Below are 27,838 nucleotides of genomic sequence, written 5' to 3'. Positions count from 1 at the left end.
ATAATTAATAAAAAAAAATTTAAATAAAAAAGTCGAATACCCTCAAACCCACTCTGTGCTTTGTTATTAATAAAGCACGGAGTGGACTTGAGGTTAAACTTCACATTTTAATAAAAAAATTGCTGATTATTTGTAAGAGGATTCTCCCATTATTATTTATTTGCATGTGTTTTGTGCGTGTGTGTGTGTATCTACACACACACACTCACACATATATACAATACAGGTATAGGAAATTACTGTCTCTAGAACGAATAGCTCCCTGTCATGGCCGCGAAAATGCCAGCAACTTTAAAACTACCCTTAGACATTCTTGAGTACATCCAGGGTGTCATCCGCAAATAATAGAGGACCGCAAAATAAAAATCTCCGTATTATCCGGGCGTACTGTACCTGTACAAGCAGTCCCCGGCATACGACAGGGATACGTTCCTGGACCCTGATCGTAAGTCGATTTGTTCGCAAGTCAGAATAATGTTAATTCTATAGTTTTAGCTCGGTTAAAGCACAACCCTGCCCATACAAAAAACCAGTAATATCCCTTACATAACAAATAATGTAAATACTGTAAATAAAGTGATATTAAACAATATACAATAATGAAAATAATGTAAAAAATGGGATTTTGATTACAAATTTTTGCGATGAATGTATTGGGTTCCCCCTGTTCGTAAATGCGGATAATTGTAAAGCGGACGGTCATAACTCGGGGACTGTTTGTACAGTAGAGATATTTATGAAGTTCCTTACACTAAACGCTTAACATTTAGTCTCTCCAATTATCTGCAAACCTTATAAAATAATAAATATATAAAATTTATTCATACAGTAGACTTAGGAATATTACAATTGCATTGGTTCATTTTGGTATCTCTTTATCTTCCTGTGTTGAATATTTATACTCTTCATACCATCATTCACACTTATTATGATTTATACTGTATTACATAGTAAAAAATCTTAAGAGGTCACTTTTAAATCTTGTAAAAGTTCTCTTAAGTTCTGTCATTAACTATAAGACAAATTTAAGCTGAGAATTTATTGGTGCTCATGTTACCAAATAACAAGTGTTTAACTAGTAGTGTTTGAAAGAAACACTGTCTCAATGACAATGTCTTGATTTTTTTTTTTTCACAATACAGAATGTTAAAGGATTTTTTAAATGTAAAAACTAGATATCTCTCCCTTAAGATTATTTTTTTTATACATAAATGAGTAATGTACCATTTACTTTGTATAAAATGATTACATGAGCATTTGATATGCTTCAGTATAATAAATATATACATACAGTATAAGTCTGTTCTCCTATAACGCGTGTTTTTATAACGTGGTTTAGGAATAATGCAATGAATGTATTCGCGAAACCATTTTTTACAACGCAGATGTGAATTACATACAGGAATAACCTGGTTAACTCAAAGGATGCATTCTTAGAGGTAATTGCAAATAACAAGTTTATGAATATTAGGGCAATTTTCCCCATAATAGTTAATATAAATAGGGGGAATGCATTCCCAGCCAGCAACTTTCACCACAGCTTTTGACATACTGTACAGGTACACTCGGGCAAGGCAGATCGAGCCATCTCCTTAATTTTAGGAGCACTTTTCACAATGGAATGCATGGTCAAATGGGCTAACCCTGGCACACGTCCAATTTGACTCATGCCCTCACCTTTCCCATGATGCTTTATGTTGTCTAATTTAACATCCAAGGTCACAGACACACGAGGCCTCTTCGCAGCAGAAGCGGAAGATAGGCGCTTGGGAGGTATTACGAATAATTCTTGCAATACAGTACACTACCACACAATGCAATAGATCAAAACAGATGCTCTCGTGGCCCTGCATATGAATACACAACAAAAACACATCACTAATCGCTGTACTCACACAGCTTGAGCAGAATATAGGAGCTACGACTAGCCCGCATGGATTGAAATATTATTGGAGTGTGTTGTAATTTTTCTTTGCGAATAAGTGGGGTTCACTTTGCGAATATCGAATAGGGGTATTAAAATTATACAGATATTTCCGAATAAACAGAGTTGTGAAAAGCGGGGTATTCCTGTATCGATCGAGTAAATGTAGCTGTGTAGGAATAAGTGGTTACACAGCTGCCTCGGGATACTGCCCATGCACTTCAGTCTTTGTTTATCTTCCATATGCATCACAGTTGTTATTGCAGATGTACTTTACCTTTCCATCAACTTTATTGCTACTAATTTTGATGAGTGGCAAGGGTGTGAAGCATTCTGGTAGTGAAAGTGAAATGAGATAAAAGCAAAGCCATTACTTTTGAACAAAAACTCCGTCGTCAGACTGATTCCACTACTATTCTCAACCTTCTTTTCTTGTGTTGAGTCTTAAAATGTTTTATAAGTTTCTTTTCATTTCTTATGGTCAAAAAGTTTTAACTTAAAAAGGTTTTATCATTAAAAGCATTTAAGAGAGTCATAATCCACTAAGAATTATTTCATAATTTTTGTTCCCCACCCTCCTTCACCTTTATGTTTTCTATTGCGCTATTACAATTCAATTTTTATATAACGCGTTATAGGAGAATGGACTGTACTACATAGCTATTAAGTATAAAACTAACATCCTGTTTGCCATTTGTGGGGTCTTTACCCCATGGTGAGACAGTGATGTGACTGGTGGAACCTACCATAACAGGATTAATAACAACCCTGTCTAATCACACAACTGAACCCTTGTATCAAGGGTCAGGAGTCCAGGATGCTAACAAATGAGTCATGGAGTCCTTGGTAAACATTCTAATTAGAGCAAAGACTTCTAAAATTCAGATCGACTTGTGACGACCCTTTCCATTTTTTTTTAATAATTTAATTATTTTTTTTTTCAAATTGAATTAAGCAAACAAGTTATGTATAAAGTGTATAAAATATACCGGTAAGTACAGTATAACATGAATACATGCAACATTTAACTTCAAATAAACAATGTACAAAAAATTATAAAAATAAGCAAAATGAAAGATGAGTGCACTGTACTGTATATTTGATTTACTGTCTTATGATATTTACATAAAGAAATTACCGAATTTTGGAGGATATGAGTATTGAAATTTAAGGTCTTGTGTCTTGACCATAAATCATTTGAATTGTAGAGTTTTAAAACTTCAGAACTCAGGGTCTCGGAGGTCCATCTGTATTTTATTTAGAAATCCTTAGAATCTCTGAAAGACTTAAATATGGCACTAACAATTATCATCATCACCATTTTACAGCCATTTTCCACGTTTGCATGGGTTAGCCTTTGCACTATTTAAATGAAATCAGACTTAACATTTAATTTTTTAAATACTGTACTATACAATTATTTCATTTGACATGATGTAGAACCAAGAGTCTTTGCCATCATTGGAATAACCATGTATACAGTATGTATGACCTGTTCTATTTATATACTGTATTTCAATTCAAATCCTCCAATCACTGCATTGATCATGTACCTAAACGGATCATTTCAGCAGTGATCTAATGCAGTGACATAATGAAAGTATTCATCACATCTATGTTTGACAATGGAATAAATATGTGACCTATGGCGAAAACTTATCTGATTGAAAATTATATTTTTGTGTTAGCTTAGACGTACCTGACAAATACTTATACAATTTATAGAGAATTGATATGAAGTATTGCAAATACATGTGAAGGTAATGTAGTATATCCTAGATGAGGATATGAAATGGTGTGTTTTTGTGGGTGTACAGTACTTTCATTTTGATGCTTCATGCCATTCTGTTTAATTTTATACTTTTGTCTTCCACATTTTAAAGGTTTATGCATCTTAAATGATCCACTCCACACAGAAATGATAGAAGATTAATAATAATAGATAAATAAATGTTAATTTTATATAATCAAAGCATTTACCTGCTATGAGAACTTTTGAGGGTATATCAACTAGCAAGTGCCATTGAAGTCCACCATCACTTTGTAGCTATGCTTCAGGCTACACAACCTTCTCTTCCATCATCACATCACATTTTGTGCTGGAATCTATGGAGAGAAGGAAAACAAAATTAATAAAAATCATACAAACTAAACATGCAAAACTGTCAGAAAATCTGGAAAAAATTGAAGCTGGAAAAAGCTGCGATGGTTTATGAGTGAAGAAGATGGTCAGAGAGGATGGTCTTGATGACAATATTTTGCATTTTGTGAATTTTTAATCTAGAGTAAATGATACTGATAAGGAAAATAACCTTTCAAAATGTCTTTGAAAGAAGATCAATTATAAAATATTAATGTACTGTACTGTGATAACAAATAGAGCAATAAAACTGATATGACTGTCAAGCTATACTTGCAGTATCTCATGAAAACTTTACATTAAATTTGCTTGGATAATAATCTTTATACAAAATCAATACTGATCAGATAATCATACAAAAGGCAAAATATTATTAAATATCTTTCATGGCAATTAAATTTTTTCCATAGTTGTATTATACATAATAATATAGCACACCACTAATATATTAAAAAATCATGATTCTTGTGCAATGCAGTACTGTATAGGTATCCACCGTTTAACGATAGGGTTGTGTTCCTGAAAAACCTAACTGTAAGCAAAATTATCACTAAACGAGGGATGACAGCAAAGCACGGAGGGTGGTAAACACTGAGTATGCATACTCTCCCTAATAATAATAATAAACAAGTTTGTTACGGACGGTTTTAAAGTTAAACAGTTGATTTATGAACACCAAACTTCTATATGAACGATTTGGTTTATTGTTATATGATTTAGTGAGCAAAACGTGACCTTAATACTGTACTAAGAAATTTCAAATTCCTTAAATAAAAAATATACAAAAATTGCTATAATAAGCAATAAAATTGATCCATAGAATATCATAAATTAACAATAGCACATGTTTTATGCCCCCCCCACCCCCCCCCAAAATAGCTCCTTCCATACTCAAACCATTCTGGCTGACGCGACACAGTTCAGTCGAGCAGTCACCCAGCTGACTTAGAAACGTGTGTGTGCCTTGACGTCACATTGGGAGAGGAAGCACTGATGAGCTGCCTGGCTGGCGAGTCTGCAACACAGTTACAGCTCACCGCCTCACCACTTAATACGGGTGAGAGTGGATTACCCATTGTCAATGGGTAATCCACTCACCTGTATTAAGCAACCTATATATGGAATTCTTTAAAAAGAAACTATTAAGTAATATTTTACCACCTTCAGCAGTCTGGTTTAGATGTGTTGATGATGTATTATGTCTCTGGCCATGTAATGAGGACCTAAAAACTTTCCTGCCACAACTTAACAACTTAGCTCCCTCGATCAAATTCACTGTGGAATTAGAGCATGACTGTAAATTGCCATTCCTAGACTGTCTGATACACAGAATAGGTAACACTTTTAAGTTCAGTATTTATAGAAAACCTACTAATGTGTGTTCATACATTAATTATTATTCTGCCCACCATAATAGAGTCAAACAGTCAGTATTTTCAACAATGTTTTTACGTGCTTTGAGAATTTGCAGCCCGGAATTCATTGATGAGGAATATAAATATATCTATAATATTGGCTCAAACCTTAAATACCCTAGGTCTTTCATAGACAAATGCCTGAACATTACTAAGAAATCTTTATATAGAACTAATCCCAAGCCCACCCATGACCATAAGAATCTCTAAGTATTACCATTTCACAAAAATTTCTCTCAAATTCCTTTACAACTAAAAACCTGGAACGTCAATGTGGCATTTAAAAACTCATGCACTGTTAAACAAATGATAATCGAGAACTCCCCCAACAACACAATTGGTTGCATTTATAAAGTTCCTTGCAAGGAATGTAATATGTTTTACTTAGGCCAGACAGGTAAAGATCTTGTAACTAGACTTAAACAACATAAATATAGTGTTAGGACAGGCCAGGAATCCAATGCTCTGTTTGTTCATTTAGGGATAATAAGCATTGCATTGACTGGGATAATGCCTCCTCAATATTACCTTGTAATTCAATTGACAGTAGGAACATCGTAGAATCTAGTCTCATTAAACATACCGAAGCATTCAACGTGAATTTGAGTAATGGCATGTACAAACTGGACAATTTTGTAATTAAGAAGATTTGTAACCAGATGAGAAGGTTGGGTCACCTTACCCTCTGACCTGACTACCGACTGTTGCGGTGCTATTTAAAGATTAGTAGGGTCATTACCTAATACCTGACCATTGTGGACCTGATCTCACCCTCCTCTGTATATATACACCTTGTTTTGTACTGCTCCTTAGTCTGTACCCACCCCTGAAGATGTGAATTACACGAAAGCGCTTGGGAACTTCGTGTTTTCTTCTTTCCTTGTGGTTATCAGTATATATATATATATATATATATATATATATATATATATATATATATATATATATATATATATATATATATATATATATATATATATATATATATATATATATATATATATATATATATATTGGAGTCTGCATTTACGCGTTTGGTCATTTACGCGGTGCCTTGCCAGAATGAAATGCTTTAATTATGCGGTAAATTTGGTCATTTACGCGGGAAGCAGCGCGGGCAGGGTGCACACAAGGTCGCCCAGTCATCAAAACATTACCGAGTTCTTCACCTGCCACCCACCACAGCCAGCCCAAGTCAGTGATAGAGATAGTGAGGATATGGACTTTGAGGGGTTTGACAAAGAGGCCCTGCAAGCCTCTGTGGTGGATAGTGATACAATTGATACAAGTGATACAGGTGAGGGCCAATAATCTGCCCTCTGCCTCGGAACCAACCTCCCATCCCCGTGTGCCCAGCCATCTTTTCTACTAACGTTAGTGTTAAAAAACCCTATATTATTGATATTTCTCTTAATTATTAATTGTGTGTGCATACCATCATAAAATTAAGATGTTATTTTGAATACAAGGTATGTATTGTGTCAGAAAAAGTGGAGTTTGGGGGGTCGGCCCAGTCTCTTATTTCAATTAATCCCATATGTTCTGTTATTTCATTTACGCATTTCTCGTTTTACACGGGCCTCCACGGGTTCAATTGACCGCGTAAATGCAGACTCCACTGTACGGGGTGTATATATATATATATATATACGTTGTACCCCACTTAACGTGGTCAATTGAACCCAGAGGGTCCCGCGTTAAGTGAAATCCGCGTTAAGTGAACAACAGAACATATGGGATTAATTCCAATAGAAACCGGCCCGACCCCCAAACTCCACTTTTTGAAGGCACATACCTATGTTGTAGTAAAAATAACATCTTAATTTTATGATGGTACATGCACACAATTAATACTTAAGAGAAATAGAGAAATACAGTCGCCAAGTTAATGTCCATTCAAATAATGGACTCAACTCCCTCCCCCTCTCACACTACACAGCCGGCTAACAGATGGTCGGTCGGTCCCTCCCTCCCCCCCCCACCCCCCACCAACCGTCCCAAGGAGATGTGTGGGATAACCTCAAACTAAAGTTAGGAAAATATAATTGACATTGCTGGATTCCTTGTAAGACCAGGAATATTTTGAATATAAATGTCATATATTTTGCACAAAAGATAACATAGTTACCTAGAGAAAAATTTTTATCTAAAAATTGTAAGTTTAAAGCAAAATATATGATGTTTATATTCAAAATGATCACCAAATTATAAGAATTCCAGCAATGTAAATTATATTCTGACCGGGTAATTTGTATGAATTTTATGAGCTAAAACAAATATCTTCAGTTAATAAAAAAAAAATAATCTTCACGACACTATCTGTCAATCAAAGTACCCCACCTTGCCTCCCCCCCTCTTCCAACCGCGCGGTCAGTCCCAACCCTCCCCCCCACCCCCCACCAATCCTCCCTTCCAGAGTTTTTAACATTTAGTATTAAATAATACCTCAGATTAAAGTTAGGATAATATAATTGACATTGCTGGATTCCTTGTAAGACCAGGAATATTTTGAATATAAATGTCATATATTTTGCACAAAAGATACCATAGTTACCTAGAGAAAAATTTTTATCTAAAAATTGTAAGTTTAAAGCAAAATATATGATGTTTATATTCAAAATGATCACCAAATTATAAGAATTCCAGCAATGTAAATTATATTCTGACCGGGTAATTTGTATGAATTTTATGAGCTAAAACAAATATCTTCAGTTAATAAAAAAAAATAATAATTCTTCACAGGGTAACAGATGGTCGGTTGGTCCCTCCCTCCCCCCCACCCCCCACCAACCGTCCCAAGGAGATGTGTGGGATAACCACTAAATTTTAATAAATAATACCTCAAACTAAAGTTAGGATAATATAATTGACATTGCTGGATTCCTTGTAAGACCAGGAATATTTTGAATATAAATGTCATATATTTTGCACAAAAGATACCATAGTTACCTAGAGAAAAATTTTTATCTAAAAATTGTAAGTTTAAAGCAAAATATATGATGTTTATATTCAAAATGATCACCAAATTATAAGAATTCCAGCAATGTAAATTATATTCTGGCCTGGTAATTTGTATGAATTTTATGAGCTAAAACAGGCAGTCAGGCAGGGTGGCGGGTGGGGCAAATCTAAAAATAGCGTCTCGGACACTCACCGCGTATATGTGGAAAAAATCCGCGTTAAGTGAAAGTTCAGCTTTGGCAAGGCACCGCGTATATGTAAAACGCGTTAAGTGAAACCGTTAGGCGGGTAAATTGTATATATATATATATATATATATATATATATATATATATATATATATATATATATATATATATATATATATATATATATATATATATATATATATATATATATATATATATATATATATATATATATATATATATATATATATATATATATATATATATATATATATATATATATATATATATATATATATATATATATATATATATATATATATATATATATATATATATAAAATGATGACACTTAGTTTAGATTTTAAATACAGTAGTACTGTATAATTATATCCAGTGGTTTTCTCCTTTATGAATCTGAACTTATTAATTATAATCTTTCTTCGTCTAAATACACAGAATAAACAGACAGACATCAAGCAGATATGACCTCAGTTTATTTAGTGGCAAAAACTAAAAAATGGAATCTGTGTATCTGTTCAGTTTTAATTTTTATCTGAATATATACTGTGCTTTGTTTTGATTACTTCAATTGTATATTGTTCCATTTTGAAGTTAATGTCATATTTAATGGATGTGGGGTGATAAAATGGCTGAGATCTTTCCACTTGACGAGGACTTGAGGAGAAACTTCTTGGCTGGGCAGATCACTTCCTGAAACATATGAAAAACATACCAATGTCTCAATAATTTGCTTGTAGGAAAGGACAAATATGTTGGAATTACCATTAGGTGGCATTTTAAATTGGAGCAGAGAATAGGTCGGTTTTGAACCCAAGAGAATCGCATATTATTCCTCAATGGGATTTACTGTATATACATGTACTGTACTGTACTGTTAACTTACAAGAATATATAATACTGTACTTTGTGTAAATTTACCCTGAGTAGTTTAGTCTTAATAAGCTACGGTAACTGCTTAAGACTTTATCACAGACCTCATGAATCCACATAAGCTTTAGTAAAGTATAATTGACACTGAATCTTTTCTAACAACCAAACCAATTCTCATTTACCACATGTTTGTTTACAATGAATATATTAATGTCAGTACCTGTATTACCTTCTACATTCAGTAAAGCATCATCCTAATAGACAGTGTACAGTATTGGTAAGATACTATATCACATTACACCTGATAATCATAAGTTCTGACCTGATTTACTCTCTCTTCCAATAACTAAAATTTCAATAATACTACATACAGTACAGCAAAATTCCATTTTAACAAAATGGATTGGAACCAAATTCATTCTGTTAAATTGATTCTTCATAAAATGGAGAAATTGCAATTCTATGGTACTCTTATATCATTTAGGAAGGGCATAATTACTATACAGTGATTAAGAGAATAATGTATACATATTGTAATGGCTTCTTTCATTTCACCTGTAATAGATTATGTATGGTAGTTAAGTACAGTTGTTATCCACAGCTGAATTAAGACGAGGGCAGACGGGGCAGCAGCCCAGGGCTCATAGCTTACCAGTACTGTACAACAGTACTGTATATTATTCCTGTATTGTTTTGGGTAAGGAGAAACAAAATTCATCTTCTGTTCTATACAGTGACCCCTCGTTTAACGAACACCTCGGTTAACGTAATTTCGATTAACGAACTGCCTTCCATAAGGATCTTCAATTCGGTTAACGAAAAAAAATTCGCTTAACGAACTTCTTACGAACCGACCTCAACATGTTTTCGCTTGCACTGACCGGGCAACCAGCTTTAGTATCAGTCCGCCAATACATTAATCGGTTCTAGGGCTTAAATTCCTTACTATTTTTGTAAATATCAAGAAGTTTATACTATTCAATAATTTTAAAAGTTTAATATTCAATTTTTTAGTCATTTTAACAATTATTGAACAAAATTGAAGGTAAAGTGACTAGTTTAATGCGCGGCATCCAGCCTCTTAACACAGCAAACAGGCGTCAGTCTCTCTCTGTTTTCACTGGAGGTAACATCTTGCTTGAGACTCTCTTCAACTAAACGCTTTTTTTCTGTGTTTCCAAGCAAATTATTGGTCATTTTGAAATATATTTTATATATTGACAATATATAATGCAGTGCAGCGTTGATTTAAAGAAAATAATCTTGAATTAAACCAGAGAGCTAAAATTTTATGGGTGAAATGGCACCATGGGGTGACTTCTCTTCCACCCCAATGCCTTCTCTTCTTCCTTCTCCTCCACCCCCATTCTAAATCCCATCATCATCATCATCATCCAGGAGCCTTCTACATACACACCTCAAAGTAAGTGAACTTTTCTACCATTTTTGTTGAATTTAGGAAATTTTCGGTGAGCTGGAACCAATTACCCAAAAACCCATTGAAACAATGGTTTCGGTTAACGAACGTTTCGGTTAACGAACGACCTTCTGGAACGGATTGAGTTCGTTAACCGAGGGGCCACTGTATCTCAATGTTAAAAAATTTGTATTCCTTAATCAGTATATACCAAATGTACTTATAAGACAAATGGCGGGCTATTATATAAGTTTTAGATCTTGATTTCTGTAAATGAATAGTGAAATAACAATATTAAATTCTTTAGAATATCTTCTTTACTGTAGTATTTTTCTAATACCAATGAGGCAGCGGTAGGAAAAGTGAAAAGAAAAAGTTATTCTGCCACTTACCAATTTTGTCTTAAGTTATACAGTACAGTACTTCCAAAAAATGGATCTAACTTACTTAGCCCGCAAGCTGTCGTATTTGGAGAAAGCTTCATCAATATCGACATAACAACCTTGTAGATGCCTGTTGAAATAAAGAAGAAATTAGAATATTTATTGGTATGTAATATAAATAATAAGGGCTCAATATTATGACAACTGGTGTGTTTATAAAGATGTAAACTTGTCATGTACTAATGAGTTACATATAAGAAGAGTTGAAATTCATAACTCACCAGCATAATATAATAGAAAACAAGACAACTGATCAGGTCAAGACTGAAAGTGTGTAAGGCATAACCAGGTCCACAGAAAGATGTATAGATGTTGCATATACTGTACTGAGATGGTATGGACTTTGAGAACATAAGTGAAGTGATTGGAGTGAAAAAGATTTATACTGTAATGAAACCGTTCAAGATTGGTAGAAAGTACGTAGCTGTGAATTGGATGAACAAACCATAAAATTTTTTATTATGTATAATATGTCAAAATAAAGGAATAATGATAGAATATGAAAGTGGAAACATAAATGGAGATGGATGATTCATTGATAAATCAACTTGACAAAATTAAAATTTTTGATGCACTCAGGCAGTGATAGTCTAGCTTCACTTGTTTTCTCTCAAAGTAAATTAAGGTTAAACTGATTCATTGCAGTTTCTTGTAAATGTGATGGAACTACTCCACACCAATGAGATAAAAATGTGTAGCACAGGAGAGGCCAAGTGAAGAGCTACTAGCAGACCAAATGTAATAGAACAGAAAGGCAGTATGGAAGAGTACTGCAAAACCAAACTAATGTAATGCTACAGGGAGACCAGGTGTAATACAGTACAAGAGGGAAACCAAATGCAATAATACAGGGGAGATCAAATGTAAAGAAAAAGTGTTAAAACATGTAAGTTATTATGAGAAATCCCTGTACTTCTATAAGCTAATACAGTATGTTTATCACTTAACAGTGACATAAACCCTTTTACTACTACAGTATACTCAATTTTCATATTCTAAATTGTCATCACCTTTAAAATTCCATTACAGTAATTAGATTTACAGTACAGTACAGTATGTGTTTTTTCTCGAAACAATGATTTTTAAAGGAGATAACTTTTTTGAAAGAGGACAATACTGTAGAACTACTGTATATAAAGATAGGGTGGCCTGGAAGGTCTTGTGTTCTGTAGTTGGTGTTTCAGCAGTAACACTTATGTCTTTCACCATTATGCCATGGGTTCAAATCCTGGCCCGGGACATATGTGGGAAGGGTGTTATCCAGTGAGACCCTTAACAAACATCATAGGTTTTCTTCTGGTACTCCAGTTTCCCCTTGTATAAACACTGGGCAATAAAGTTCAAAACAGAGTAACAGAGAACAGACCACCTGTCCGAATGGGTTTAAGTTTAAAAAAAATATATATATATTTAAGTAGAATTACTGAAACAAATTCCCACACCTGTCAACCTTGGTGGCATCAAAAGCAGTTCGACCATGAAGAACTCGTCGATTGTTGAAGGCCACAAGATCACCTGGAACCATGTTAAACTCCAGACATGATGCTGGGTCACGCAGCTTGTCTGAGAACAACTGAAGAAAACCATCACCAGTCATCCAGAATCACGTACTGTATATTACTTCTACATTACTTCTTATCTAAAATTATACTCATCTATTATGTCAGGCAAATAATTAACAGGATTTCTTCTGTAAGGACCAACCCATAAAGTCAAAACAGATTATTTATTAACTGAAATGTAAGATCTTTAATACTGATATCACCTGTACTGTATATATTATGTATTTTTATTCTAATGACTAGTTTTACATTCTCATAATTAGCAGCTTTGTAACTTACTGTAAACAATCACTGCACTATCCAGATCTTCACGTACAAGGTCATTTCAGTGGTGTACTACAGGAAGTCATTATTTAACTATAAAGGTCAAACAATTTCCCATGAATTACTTTAACCATTTCTTAAAAGTTTATGTTTAAGATTTTACCCGGACTCTAATATACCTGATTATTATTTTTAAAGTACCTGCAATAGCACTGAACATAGAGTATCTGTGATATATTTTTGTAAGCAATTAAATATAATATCACCTATGCACCCAACATACACTGGACACAAAGGAAATTACCACATTTTTCAGTTACTCAAATCCTGTACAGCATTTATATAACTTCTACCTGAATTTGGACCATTCTCTTACCTTGTATGCATGGTAGAATGGTGTGACAACATGTGTGGGTGCCTGAAGGGGCTTCATTGTCCGGTTGTTGTAATGGACCTCTGTTACGTCCCCTTCACGGTTTGTGCACAGGATGGGCCACAGTGCTGAATACTGACGACCTTCATTCATGATGGAAAATCTAAATAAGAAAGAAATTTTGGCAAATGAGTTTCTAACATCAGTATAAGTACAGTACAGTACTGTATTGCTCTTTATTTACTGTTTTCTTTGTTGTTCTGATAGTAAAAGTTCATTGTAGGTATTTTACTAAGGTTATTCTAAAGTTTTCAGTTAAAATTAATGTATAACATGACATTACTGTTAAATATTTGCAGCCTTGTGGATATTGAGTTTCCTACATAAGGCATGAGGAAATTCCATGTGTGTGTGGAACTTCTTGCTATATGAAAAATTACATGCTGGTAAAGGAACTACTTGTTCACTATGGAACTACTTGATGGCTAAGGAATTAGCCTAGTGTACAAGTGTACAGTACTTACTAATTGAGTATTTAACTGTTAGGTAAGGAACTACAGTACCATATATACTCGTGTATAGTTCGAGTTTTTAAGACCAAATTTTTAGGCAAAAAATTGGGGGTCGTCCTATACATGCGTAATAGTTTTGTTAGGTTGAACCCGTGCATGATGGGAAGGGCGAGGAGCAACTTTTAGCTTCAGACATGAAAAATATTTACCATTTACTGCCAATAAACAATGGAAACGTAAAATATGTACCAATTAGTAATGAAAAGTTGTGCAGTTCCTTCAGTAAATGAAGCTCACCAACTTACAATAGGCTAAATTACCTTACAACGTGCTTTCAGTAGTCTATGTTGAAGTTCTTAGCACAGGCTAACCTATCATATCATATACGGTATCACAGTTCTCATTGATCTACAAAAAATACTGGTATTAAAAACCTTTTCGATATTTCACACTTAATATAATACCCGGTAATCTACTTCAACCTCCTATTGTTTACAACGACGCATGACGCATCACCAGCTGTATCAGCTAGACGATACACAAGTTTTTCGAATCGTTTTCAGTTAAAAAACTGTTACATCACATGTATATTTTACCTTAACTGCGCCTGAATGAATATATTCTTGGAAATAAATAGTAGTTTTGCTGAAACGTGATGTATTTTAATGTAAAATAGGATAAAATACATGACGAAAACAAAAGATTTTACCTAACCTTCCGATGTTCAAGAGAAGTTACTCGTTTTTTTAATAGTTTTTGGTTAAAATACTGTTATATTGCAATGGAATTCTATTCATACTGTGCTTGATATAATGCATTCACGGAAATGTAATATTTTTGCTGAAATGACGTACGTATTACAGTGGAAAGTGGGATACAATCGTGACGAAAACAATGACTTTCGCTTTCTTTCGTTCAAAAGATGTTACCGTAATCGCTTTTCGAATGGTTTTCAGTTAAAAAACTGTTGTATTACGATAATATTTTATCCTAATTGACTTGAATAAATACTACGATACCATATTTCTGAATATTTTCATTAAAATCCATCAAAATCATTTTCCTTGTCATCGTCTGCAGCACCAAACAGCTTCTCCCAGTCCTCTCCTTGAACAGGGCTAGAGGGTACGTGTTTTTCGAATCGTTTTCAGTTAAAAAACTATTACATCACACGTATATTTTACCTAAACTGCGCCTGAACGAATATATTCTCGGAAATAAATAGTAGTTTTGCTGAAACGTGATGTATTTCAATGTAAAATAGGATAAAATACATGACGAAAACAAAAGACTTTACCTAAGCTTCTGTTCTTGAGATGTTACTCGTTTTTTTAAGTGTTTTCGGTTAAAATTCTGTTATATTACAATGATATTCTATTCATACTGTGCTTGATATAATACACTCACGGAAATGTAATATTTTTGCTGAAATTACGTACGTATTACAGTGGAAAGTGGGATAAAATCGTGACGAAAGCAATGACTTTCGCTTTCTTTCGTTCAAAAGATGTTACCGTATTCGCTTTTCGAATGGTTTAGTTAAAAACTGTTGTATTACAATAATATTCCCTCCTAATTGACTTGAATAAATACTTGAATGGAAATATACAATATTTTTGTTGAAACTACCTGCGTTTCAGTGTAAAGTGTCGTAATAATAAATGGTAAACAATTTACCTTCGGCACTCGTGTTTCATGCACGGCGAGCCTCAGTTTATAGGACGTAGACCGTTTTTAGTGAAGGTTTTGTTGTTCCATTACCCTCAAAAACGTGGGTCGAACTATAAACGAGGAATATCGTAAATTAACGATTTCTTGGTCAAAAAACCAGGGTCGACCTATAAACGAGGGGGAGTTATAGACGAGTATATACGGTATTTATTAACCCCTTGTCTCTCTGTGCTGAATAAAATTGTCTAGCGTTAGCCGAATAGGATACTAAAAGTGACATCCCATAGTGAAGGGGTTAAGCTGAATGAGGAACAACTGACTGGATGAAGAATTACCTGATTGGTGTGGAGGTGAGGACATGATATGCTGCAGGTTCATTCTCCTCCACCCATCTAGCAATTTGGAATCCATCAGCGAAGAAAGAACGACCACCAGGGTCAGAGTCAGAATTATTTGGATCGTTGGCCTGTTGTTGGGAGAATATATACTTACTGAGTACAGTACCGCAAATTAAGATGGTCATGTAATTTTCATGACTTATTTTCTGTCCAAATGTATTTTTATTATACTTAGTTATCCAAAACTAAATTAAAACACATACAGTACATAATTTTCACAAAATAATAATCTATAACACCATCACATCTGTAATTTCAATATTAAATTGTAGTCTTACAAGAGACTCATAAATATAGCAATGAGGTTATTATGGTTTTCACTTACCAGGTAAGTAACTCATTCTCATTGGCCAGTTCCCCTCATGCAAGCCCTCACTTGCTATGACACGCAATGTTTGGAATCAAGATCATCTCTTAGATTCTGTAGCATTCTTTCTAACTGATAGGTTGTTTCTCTTCAACAGTAAGACCCAGAGATAGTTGAAATAATTATAAATAAATTAGAGTTGTAACACTCATTTTATAGTCAGTATAATACCTTGAGACAGTGAAGCAGCTGCATACCAGGGCTTTTCTCCCTGTAGTTCATGTCCGTGTGGTGAGCCAGGGCAACCCCAGTGTATGCCAGGTGGGAACCTTTAACTGGCTTGTTGATAACGTCAAAAGTATGGCCGTACTGGGTCTCCTTCACATAGGCAAATCGCTTAACCACGTCAACAATTGCATCTTTTTTAATTGGCACTCCACGCAGAACTGCCACACCATACTTGAAAATTAATGGTATTAATGTGTTATAACAACCATAGATAATATCAAATATATCCAGCATGTTCCAAAAGAATGAGAGATTTCTCAAATCAGATCCATCTCCATATTAAATTAATTTGAGATTATTCATTAATAAATGCCAAGATAGTTTGATGAAGAGTATCCTGTACAGTATATTGATAAATATTCATTATATATCATTAAGTTTACCTTGTAGAATAGATCCAGCCACTGTTTAAGTCCACTCTCACTCTCCATCATCTCATTATATGACATCTCAGGGAACTTGGACCAAATAGTTGTCCGATCCCACAACTCAAATTCTGGTCTTCGAGTCAGTAGTTCAACGTCAATATTGTCGCTGGCAAAATTGTTATGCATGAAGGACTGGCCATACTTGAACAGCCTGTAAAAAATGATAAATGCAGGTTACTGTTTGACTAGATCTTACAGAGCAAGCACTAATCACATTTTAGCTAACTTCACTTGTGATGTTAGGATGTTCACTATTTGTCAATGAATTGTTGTAATGCTGAAATACTGTACTGCAGTCAATTAGAGTAGAGTACAGTATTAAAAAATTTTAAAAGTTACAAAATTCGAGAGAAATACTGCATAACAGAGTAAACATCTTCATTGTCATCATTTTACAGCCATTTTCCACGCCTGCGTGGGTTAGCCAAATATAATATAAAAAAAAACGGGATTTTAACATCAGACACTAAAGCTAATGTTTTTACTTTATGCACATTGTGCTCCCTTCGTCAGAGCTAAGAAGAATTGTAGATTCATGTGTACTATGAACGCACTGACAGTGTAATATGTATGTGCTTTGTTAAGTGACAGCCCCCAGTCTTTTCTACTGTCTACAGTACAGTCCGAGAACCTGGTTAGTCAAACTATAGACTATACGCACCATGATAAGTGCCATTTTGCCAGGTTAACTGAGAGCCTACCTCTTGAAAATATAGAATGTAAACTAAAATACATTTTTAAACCATGCACTGGACCACTATACTGTAGTACACTGCCCATTAAATCATGGAAACCTTAGAATATATACCAGTAGCCAAAAGTACAGTAATAAGTACCATGCTGGGTCATATTCAGATTTGTGAAGTTCTCCTTCCTCAGACCACGTGATCTCCAGTTTGCCTGCATTATTAATGGTGAGAGAACGTGGCTTGATATTCAGATTTAGAACTGGAGAGTCCACCAACTTCTGTTTGGTGGTGGGATCCACACACGTGGCGCACTGGCAATTGTCACGTAGCTGAAGATAGAACACCACAGTGATGGTATTAGCTGCCCACAAATTGGGTTTACATGTACACATAATTGGTTTACCAAAGTCTGGAAAAGTGGAACTAGAATACCAAAAATGAACCATACTCAATCTATCAGGAAGGAAGCTGTTACAGTATTTGCATGTACTGTACAGTATGAGCATTGACTATGTGCTGCAAGGATTTTCTTAAAACTGTAGAATACTAATTTATCAAAGAGGAAAGAAATGCATTAGAACTACATTACTGTATTGTCATTGAGGGGACAGAAAGGTATTGCTTAATGGAGTTGCAGTATTAACTTTGAATATTATTACATGGAAGCACATACAATAGAGTACCTGCACTGTATTGTCAAAAGAAGAGAGATATTCTATACTGTACAGGTGCTCCTCTACTTACGAACAAGTTACGTTCCTGAGGCTTGTTTGTAAGTCCAACTTTACTCTTGTAGATACCAAACATATTGTAAAAAATGAAAAGATTACGGCTATTTAGTACAGCTATACCCTTTAATAAAGCCTTAAAACCTGGCTCACTCTTCTCCTCTCAGGTAATGTTTGTTCTTCTGGAATTTTCTTCAAAATAATCCAGTCTCATCCACAATAAGTTGAACGTTCTTAAGTAGAGGAGCACCTGTACTTGTAATTTTATACAAACATTGTCATTTGTGGACGTACCCAGATGTACTTGAAGTCAGCTGTGGTATGGGTGTCAAAAATAACTTTGGTGGTGAGATGGTGAGCAGGCAGCACAGAGGTAATAACTGGAGTTGGCGCAACATCAGACCGCAATGCTGCTGGTACCACGGTGGATTTTCCTAAGTACAATACACACACAGTTTCATTAGGCAGATCTTCCCTTAGATATGATCAATATACTGTACATACTGTACATTCTCTGACTTAAAACTAATCTTTTAAATCTTTGACCACAGTATTTTTATTAAGTACAAACTGTATATGCAGATAAAGGACAATATCAGGAACTTTAAAAATAAATTACAGTACAGTACGTACTTGGGTTTGACTAGGGGACCAGTAGGTTCCCGACAGCCAATCCCAGAGCTTGACCACCACAAAGGGCATTCTTAACAGCAATGAGCCCTAGTTCACTTGACTTTGAAAACATTGCTTTCTACTTACAGAAATCCAGATATCTGTACCTTTATATACATAATTAACCAAAATGACTATCATCACAGAAAGACAGACTGGCATTTAAGAGATACTGTACTATATATCTGAAGTGAACCTGACCTCTGGTGTGGATGGCACGTGAGGTTTGCAGCAGAGGCACTGCCACTCGACGCACTAACACTGTTGACCACCTCAAAGACATTTTTTGCTCTGGAAATGAGAGTCTGATGCTTAACCATCCACAAAAAGAATAAAAATGCAATAATGATAAGGTAATCGTAAATAATAAGGTTATAATAATAAGAATAAGTGATAAAAATTTTCTCAGTGATTCAGGATTTTTAATGGGGCTATGATGAAAATATTTCTCTAAAGTAATGAATTTTTTCTTTGTTTTTCCAAAGGAACATGTATAAGAGAGGGATTGGCTTGGGGGACAATTTTCCTGTCAACAATATACCTGTACATACAGAGATTCACAATGACAGTAATTGTGGTGATATAAAGGCATATTGGGCATTCATACCATTGCTGTATGATTAGATCTGAAAATATGATCATACAGTAATTAATTACTGGTACATGGCTACAGTATATAAATTTAGATATGCCAGAACAGTACTCTACAAAGAAGGTGTATTGTGATTATAACACGATTCACCAATGCAGTACGTATACATATAGTATCTATGACTGATAAAACAATGGGTTATACACTCCTCAGTCACTTTCTCATCTTTCGGTTTTAATTTGTTTAAATAAATAACTATGTAATACATAAACAGTCGGCTTTTGTTTTTGTTATAGGTGCCCAAACTGCCCAGGTAACTTTACCATTGTTTCTTTGCCATCCAAGGTTTCAGTTAGGGTGAGGTGAGGGAGGCCCAGTGTTTTTTTTTTTTTTTTTGGGGGGGGGGGGGGGTCACACTGGCTTTGGAGAAAAGTGACCGGTAGAACCTTGGATTCAGGGTGGTTATGACAGCAGAACCCACTGTTTTTATTGCTCTATGATTAGGCATCACAGACATTGCACAACTTCTGCCATATTAGGATGTAACTGAAGTAGGACGGCCAACAAGTTTTACCTTAGCCCAGTTTTGAATGTTTGGATACATACTGAACACAGAACTCAGAAAGAAGCAGTGTGACTATTATTTTCTGTTTCCACTTATTTCAAAGCCTAGGACTTAAGCTAACCCTTCTTACCTTGGTGCTACCATACTACATGCTGTGGGAAATTATGCTGTGAACAAAGGTATAGTACCTGAGTTTTACTGATAACCGAATTTCATGTATCAACAAATTTAAAGAGCAACCAAAATGGAATAAATCAATACAGTACAGTACTGTTGTGTAAACATTTCCAATACCCTGTACAGTACCAGCAATTAATTTTGATTTCTTGCTTCCGAAATAAATTTTAACTGTTTGTTATTTACAGTAGTGTAAGGGGTTCAATGTTGGTGCAGTACCCATTTAGGAACTGTTTTAGTACCTGTACAGTTTGTGTCTATAGAAGGCGTTTGTAATTCACAGTACTGCATTAGCCTAAGAATCAGTGTGAAACAAACCATAAAACCGTGTTAGGAACATTTGCATTATATTTTTCCATCATACCTGAACTTTCTTATAAATTCAGGCGTTTTAAAGTTACCATGGTATTAATATTTAGGCTTTACCACTGATTGTGCCAATGGCACTAACACTTTCCTTGACACATAAACGCCCTACAAAGTTGTGGGGTTCAGGATGTTTGGTTCACACTCAGGATGGGATGGAGAAAGGAAACTCACGATGTGCTCTCTATATACATGTTGTATTGGATGTACAATGCAGCTTGGTGCTGGGAAGGCAGCATGGTTACAAGCGTGATGTAGAGAGAGCTGGTTGGTGAGGACGCTCAGAGAAGGACAGCTTGTGGGTCGCCATGCTCGCCGGCGGGAGCGAGGACCGCCAGGCAGGCGGTGGAGGAGCGAGGGCCGCCAGGCAGCGGTGGAGGAGGTGGTGTTGCTGGCTGGTTGGTGTAGGTAGAAAAGAGACAGGTCACCACGAGGTCAGGTCTTAAATAGCGGGGGGTAGGCGTGGCTTAGTAGTTGACCCCCGCTCCGTGATGTATGACGGCGCTGGTTGACCTAGACCACGAGGCATACACTGGGGAATTGGTGGGGTCGGCTACTCAGCGACAAACAGCATTTGTAGGGGAGAAATCCACTACAATACTCCCCCTTCCCTCCAGGCGGTGTAGGAGACTTGTTGTCTGCAGGGTTGCTTAGCACACGTGAGGCAGAACGGGCGGTGCATGCCTCATGTGAGACAACGGCGATGGCGTGGATGAGCCGGTCGCTGGACACAACTGTCTAGATACACAATATCTGTGGGAGTAAAGAGGGAGAAAAAGGGTGTGTGGAGGCGATGAATGTTGTGCTTCCCTCACGGCAGGTACAGAGTCGTCAGATGCGCCTGCTGGGGTGTGTGGGCCTGGGTCAGGAATAGGGGCTGCGTCAGCAGAAGCGGATGAGGGCTCGTGACAGCAGCTGGGTCCACGACAGCAGCAGGGTGCAGGACATTAGCAGGGAGTACCTGAGGGAGAAAAGAGGGGTGTGTGGGTCCGCACTCAGGAACAGGGGCCGCGTCAGGAGAAGCGGCAGGGGGGACTGCTGGGCCGGGGTCGGCATCTGAGGCAGGACGGGTGTGTTAGTCCGCGTCAGGAGCAGGGGCCGCATCAGGGGCGGCAGGGGTTACTGCTGGGCCGGGGGCGGCGTCTGAGGCAGGACGGGTGTGCTGGGGTCGGTAGGACGTGGTGCTTGGGGCAGGAAGAGGAGCTGGTGTCTGCTTAGAGAAACAGTGCTGCTCTAGGGCGTCTAACCTGCAGTGTAGAGACAGTAGTTGTAGAGCCAATGAGAGCTGCTTCTTGGTGGATAAGCCAGTCTTCCATGTTGCTTGAAGACTGGGAGCGTGATCTGTTTCTACTCCATCCTGTGTGAGTGCGAATCTCCGGGAGTCACCATTTGTGGGGTTCAGGATGTTTGGTTCACACTCAGGATGGGATGGAGAAAGGAAACTCACAATGTGCTCTCTATATACATGTTGTATTGGATGTACAATGCAGCTTGGTGCTGGGAAGGCAGCATGGTTACAAGCGCGATGTAGAGAGAGCTGGTTGGTGAGGATGCTCAGAGGAGGACCAGCTTGTGGGTCGCGATGCTAGGGGGAGGAGGAGCGAGGGCCGCCAGGCAGCGGTGGAGGAGGTGTGTTGCTGGCTGGTTGGTGTAGGTAGAAAAGAGACAGGTCACCACGAGGTCAGGTCTTAAATAGCGGGGGCTAGGCGTGGCTTAGTAGTTGACCCCCGCTCCGTGATGTATGGCGGCGCTGGTTGACCTAGACCACGAGGCATACACTGGGGAATTGGTGGGGTCGGCTACTCAGCGACAAACAGCGTTTGTAGGGGAGAAATCCACTACAAAGTCATCAACCTCACGGAATCTGAGCAGGATGCGGAGCTCGCGCTCTTGCATAATTACGTACTGTAAGTACTGTGCGCACAAACACGCGCTCCAGTATATACATCTGCACACATGATAGTACACACATAGATTAGGACGAGCTGGGTAACCATGCAACATGTATAATTATAATAGGGTTGTCATACGTCCATATTTTCCCGGACATGTCCTCCATTTATGTCTCGAAATCTTCATCCAGAATAATTTTTAAAATTCTACAAAAGTCCGGAATTTCAGCTTCCATCATTTTCTCCACGGAAAGAAACATGAAACTGTAATGACGAGAGAGAGAGAGAGAGACTGTGAGAGAGGGGAGGTGGAAACCGTAGATATCTCGTTCAGTTTTCGTCAGCTGATAAGTCACGTGTACCGTACGCCTGTACGGTGTTGTCAACTTAGCTGCGAGCAGTTTTTGGACTAGCCTGTAGTGCCTTGTACTGCTTTTCCGTGTTCTTCAGCCACATGCATTATTATAATTTTGTTTGTATTTAGTGCTATAACAGTAAAAAATTAAATATTGAAAGTATACCATTTTTTTCTTATGGCTTTTTTTACACTAGCATTTGTTTTTCTTGTCCTGCATTTAAGGCATTTTAGCAATTTTCAACCATAATCTAGCCACTTTCACTATATTATTTACGTGTGTTGACAACTATGACGGTGACCGGTGGTTGGCCAGTCCTTAACCTGCAGTGACAGTGTTTGATCTTAGTGTCTTTGTTGTGGGTTTGTCGCTTGGTGCCACATCTAGTGCTTACGATTTGTTGTACTTTTCCAAAGCATAAAACGGTCACGGCTGCATCAAGGTTACATACCGCCAAAGTGTGTGCCAAGCGGGGAGCAGGATGTCTTCGGGAACGTCCTCTTTTTTTAATGTTCAGATATGGCAACACGAAATTATAATGAATGTCAAACAGATATTACCAGAGTGAAGACATGTGTTACAGAGCCACCACTTACAGCACATGCGCACTTATGATGATGCCACGATAACCCTCACCTGATAACGTGAAGTGCTTACCTCTTATAACATAACTAGGACACGGAGTTCCAGAGAGAGATGTTTGTGTGTGTGTGTCGTCCAATATACATGAGCTTTCGTCTTGAATAAAGACGAAAGCTAAAGTGCTCCGTTGTTTCCCTTTTCCCGTGTGATTTTATCGATATATATATATATATATATATATATATATATATATATATATATATATATATATATATATATATATATATATATATATATATATATATATATATATATATATATATATATATATATATATAGAGGAAAGAAAAAACGTGTGTGTGTTTATGTGTGGTAAATACGAGTATTATTCACCCGGCGTCTTGTAATAATAATAATAATAATAATTAACGGTTTATTGAAAAAGTTCTGCAGCCCGAAGGCTGAAAATATACATTGGACATAAATGACTTATTACATACATTGGTGGTTTAACAACAGCCTTCATTAGAGAAAGGTAAAGGAACATACAGATTAATGTAGGTGTTGAACAGCAAACACGTAGTGTAGTAACTCCCTCCCAGATGGTGTCAGGAGGAACTCACGTGGTGTAGTAGTTCCCTCAGATGGTGTTATGAGGGACCTGGCGTGGTGTAGTAATTCCCTCACAGATGGTGTTATGCGGGGCCTCACGTGTAGTAATTCCTTCACAGATGGTGTTATGAGGGGCCTCACGTGGTGTAGTAACTCCTTCACATATGGTGTTATGAGGGGCCTGACGTGGTGTAGTAATTCCCTCACAGATGGTGTTATACGAGTGAGGTGTGGTCCCAGGCCTTCCTATTGTAGACGGATTAACACATCGCTGGTTGTTGGGTCTCAAGGGCCGTTATCACTGGATACCTGGGACCTCACTGACCTTCACTAGGGTAAGCTACACCCTGGAGGCTCCATCCTTTAAAAACTCATTCTACAGTCAAGTGACTTGACTGTAGAATGTGTACGTGTTGACTTGACTCAAGTCAACACGTACACATTCTTGTGAAGGTCAATGGACACTGTCGTCTTCAGACTTTCTAATTTCCAGCACAGAGTAATATTTAATCAAGTGAAATTGTGATAAACTGATATTTTTGGGGCTTTAGGTCTATTTGTCACACCCCCGTGGCCGCTTGAGTTTAATGCATGTTACTTAACACCTCCGTGAGTAATGCAAGTGGTTCGTGCCCCACCCGAGGCACATCACCGACCTGGGGTACTGTGCACGGACATTTGTCAATCTTTATAGTTGTATCTACTTATTTATGTCTCGAGACAAAGATTCAACACCTGTATATTACGTATTTACCCATCTTCATCATTTAAGAGGTTGTGCCATGAATTCGGTAGCCAAATTCGGTAGCCAATCTTGTTCCAGTTAAGTAATTATCATTATTAACCCGTCACAACGAATGAGAAACAAGAAAGATATGCGACAGGGACGGGAAGTGTCCAACACCCAAGAAGAGGGAATTAAGTGTGGCTGCTCTTTCCCCCTGGCTCACCGCACGGCGGACAGCCATCCTTCACTTTGCGGTAAGAAAAGAAAACATGACTTCATCATTACTTAAAATTGTAGACAGGGGAACGTAGGAAGGGGAGGTCCTGTGCAAGGCGAGGCGCCAAAGAGTTTACAGTGTCCAAACTCCAAAAGGGAAGCATGCAGAGTTCATGCTTGCCTTCTTTGACTTGTGCAATGAAGGAGAATGGTAGCTCAGATTTTGACTCGTGCATTAAGAGCGTAAAAGCCTGAAGGGTCATGGGTTGTCAGGTTGTCAGGTTGCCCGGGCCCCGAACCTTACTAATGTGGAGGTCACGAGGTGGTAGTGGTGTTGCCACACACTGGGTACACCTCGACGTTCCCAATTTTGTTTTCTTTTATTTTGCCACTTACAGCGGCTAGTTTATTGTGCACTCCATACTCCTCCTGTGAGCGGTAGCGCAAAAGGATTACAGAGTATAGTTTACAAAGGGTCAGAATAATTAACCCCATGGTCTGGTTATTATGGCACTGAATGTTACACAGTATTTAAAATAAATTCTTTGTTTAGTTCTATACATAAAGGGTAATTTATTCGCAACTGCCTGAGTACAGGAGTGTGAGGCAATATATCTGGCCGCACACTTTGTTATTCACATTTGCGTGAGAGGTATTCAAGCACATTGTGGTTTGGTTCTATACATGGGAGCTGTTATAGCTACTAAGTGAAAAAAGTGGATACAATCTTAATATGTCGGCTATCTTGCCATTAGAGATGAAGTGTTTTGCCATTTCACACACAGTGTGCTTGGACCTGTCCCTAAAAGGTTCTATCTTCACACAGGACGTGTTCAAGTGTGTGTGTGTGTGTGTGTGTGGAGTTAACAAAAATATGATAAATAAAAGTTCAGTTTAAACTAAAAGCACAGCAGCCTTGACCTGACGCTTCCTTCTCCTGTTCATAGTTACCAGTTAATAATTTACATCTGGTTGATCTGAAACCTCGGTAACCGGATGATGCTGAACTACTGATCTATCACGAGCTTCCAGTGTGCATGTCTTAGAGAGTCTGCACAATTATTAAAAAAATCAGCTTTCCATTTGTTAAAGATAATGTTTACTTGTGACTGAACAATTTCTTGTCATACCATTATTTTCTTGACGTTTAAAAACTAACTCATCAAAATTAATGGTGGCTTATATACGCAATTTAGGAGACTTTTTACTATGAGTCTTTTGGCCATACAAGTACCATGCAGATCAATAAAACGCGGGGGTTTGCAGTTATTACCTATGTAGATATTACTCCCCGCCTCTTCTACCGTCCCATGAGTATATTATAATGTTTCTTACTATAGCTCCTGAGTTCAAAGGATTCACATCGGCGTGTAAGACAGTAATATAGGCATTTTGCGGGTTTGTCAATACTGTATGTGTGGGGGGAAAGAGGTAAGGCTACAGCGGTACACATGCAAATCCTGCACCTGTAATCGAGAAACAGCAGGTGGGAATTGTGACACTTGTTGCTTCTAACTTTCGATGTTTCAACCGTATGCGATAAAAGATGAACCAACTTAACCTACCTACCCTAACTAAAAACATTGCATCATCGCGAAGTTAAGTGATCTTATTCCACATAAATCATATCAAATAGTTGTCTCTGAAAGGGTTCGTGTGTTTATAAGTTTTGTTAACATATCAAACACAAAATAAAGTCGGGAGAATGTTGCGAATAGACGTTGATATCTGTCCAGGAAAAAAAAATGATAAAAATTGCGGGTTTTTTTTCCGACGTATGGGAATAGTCTTCAATACAAAACTAGTCGGAAACATGTAGCCTATTTCACGTGAGGAAATGAAGGTAATTATAACCAATACAGTATTAGAGGCAGAAACATTTGGTCACCTACTTGGATGTCTAATTTCGTCATTAATAAACCCAATTAAAAAAATAATAAAAAACACCCACACACACACACACACACAAGTAGGATATCGCACGTTAACTATTAATTTCCTTCACCCTCAACCTCGAGCCCAAAATATAACAAAGATTTAAAATGCAGTTATCGTTGCAGACACTTGAAACGTCATGCTTATCCAATTATAAGCCTGTGTGACAATTTTACTGAATTATTATAATTAGCGTTGGAATGTCACTTGGTTATCCCGTTGCTTGTTAGTCACTGTTAATCTTAAGAGCACTCACTCGTCAAATGTATTTCGCTTAGCTTTCTTCATTCCACGACATAAAACATTTGATTATAATCCACAATTCATAGTTTACCACTTCTTAATTGCACAAAATATTTTTATTTTTTCGCAATAAACAATTTTCATACAATTATTATTTACCTGTAAGTTGTGGATAAATATATGCACCAGCCGTCACACTTACTCAGCAGGTAAACTTGAGTGTAATGGATCAAAGTAGTGTATTGGGGATTGCTGGCCACACAATGGATCAAACTTGGCTCCAGCCCCTTATATACCGGCC

General features: G+C 37.0%; 1 protein-coding gene across 1 annotated transcript; it reads right to left on the bottom strand.

Annotated features, from left to right (window-relative positions):
- LOC121864667 (gamma-butyrobetaine dioxygenase-like) lies at nt 1-27,838 on the bottom strand. Its single transcript, XM_042363814.1, has 11 exons — nt 27,740-27,838; nt 19,476-19,565; nt 18,897-19,036; nt 18,022-18,203; nt 17,141-17,336; nt 16,701-16,928; nt 16,100-16,230; nt 13,585-13,744; nt 12,825-12,955; nt 11,387-11,452; nt 1-4,030 (listed from the first exon to the last, which is right to left on the bottom strand). Exons 2-11 carry the CDS (start codon nt 19,555-19,557, stop codon nt 4,012-4,014), a joined length of 1,335 nt encoding a protein of 444 aa, XP_042219748.1. The 5' UTR covers nt 19,558-19,565; nt 27,740-27,838; the 3' UTR covers nt 1-4,011.

This window comes from Homarus americanus, unplaced genomic scaffold (assembly GCF_018991925.1).
Source record: "Homarus americanus isolate GMGI-L3 unplaced genomic scaffold, GMGI_Hamer_2.0 scaffold57965, whole genome shotgun sequence".
Lineage (NCBI taxonomy): Eukaryota > Metazoa > Arthropoda > Malacostraca > Decapoda > Nephropidae > Homarus > Homarus americanus.
The sequence above is the reverse complement of the archived record's forward strand: the minus strand, read 5'-3'. Positions and strand labels throughout refer to the sequence as shown.

What these genes read in the sequence shown, in the direction of transcription:
- LOC121864667 (XM_042363814.1), bottom strand. Translation starts at nt 19,557, where the DNA reads ATGTCTTTGAGGTGGTCAACAGTGTTAGTGCGTCGAGTGGCAGTGCCT. An exon ending in CTGACTTCAAGTACATCTGG is followed by an intron (nt 18,204 to 18,896) that starts GTACGTCCACAA and finishes TTCTATCTTCAG; the next exon opens with CTACGTGACAATTGCCAGTG. An exon ending in CTCACCTCCACACCAATCAG is followed by an intron (nt 13,745 to 16,099) that starts GTAATTCTTCAT and finishes TTTCTTATTTAG; the next exon opens with ATTTTCCATCATGAATGAAG.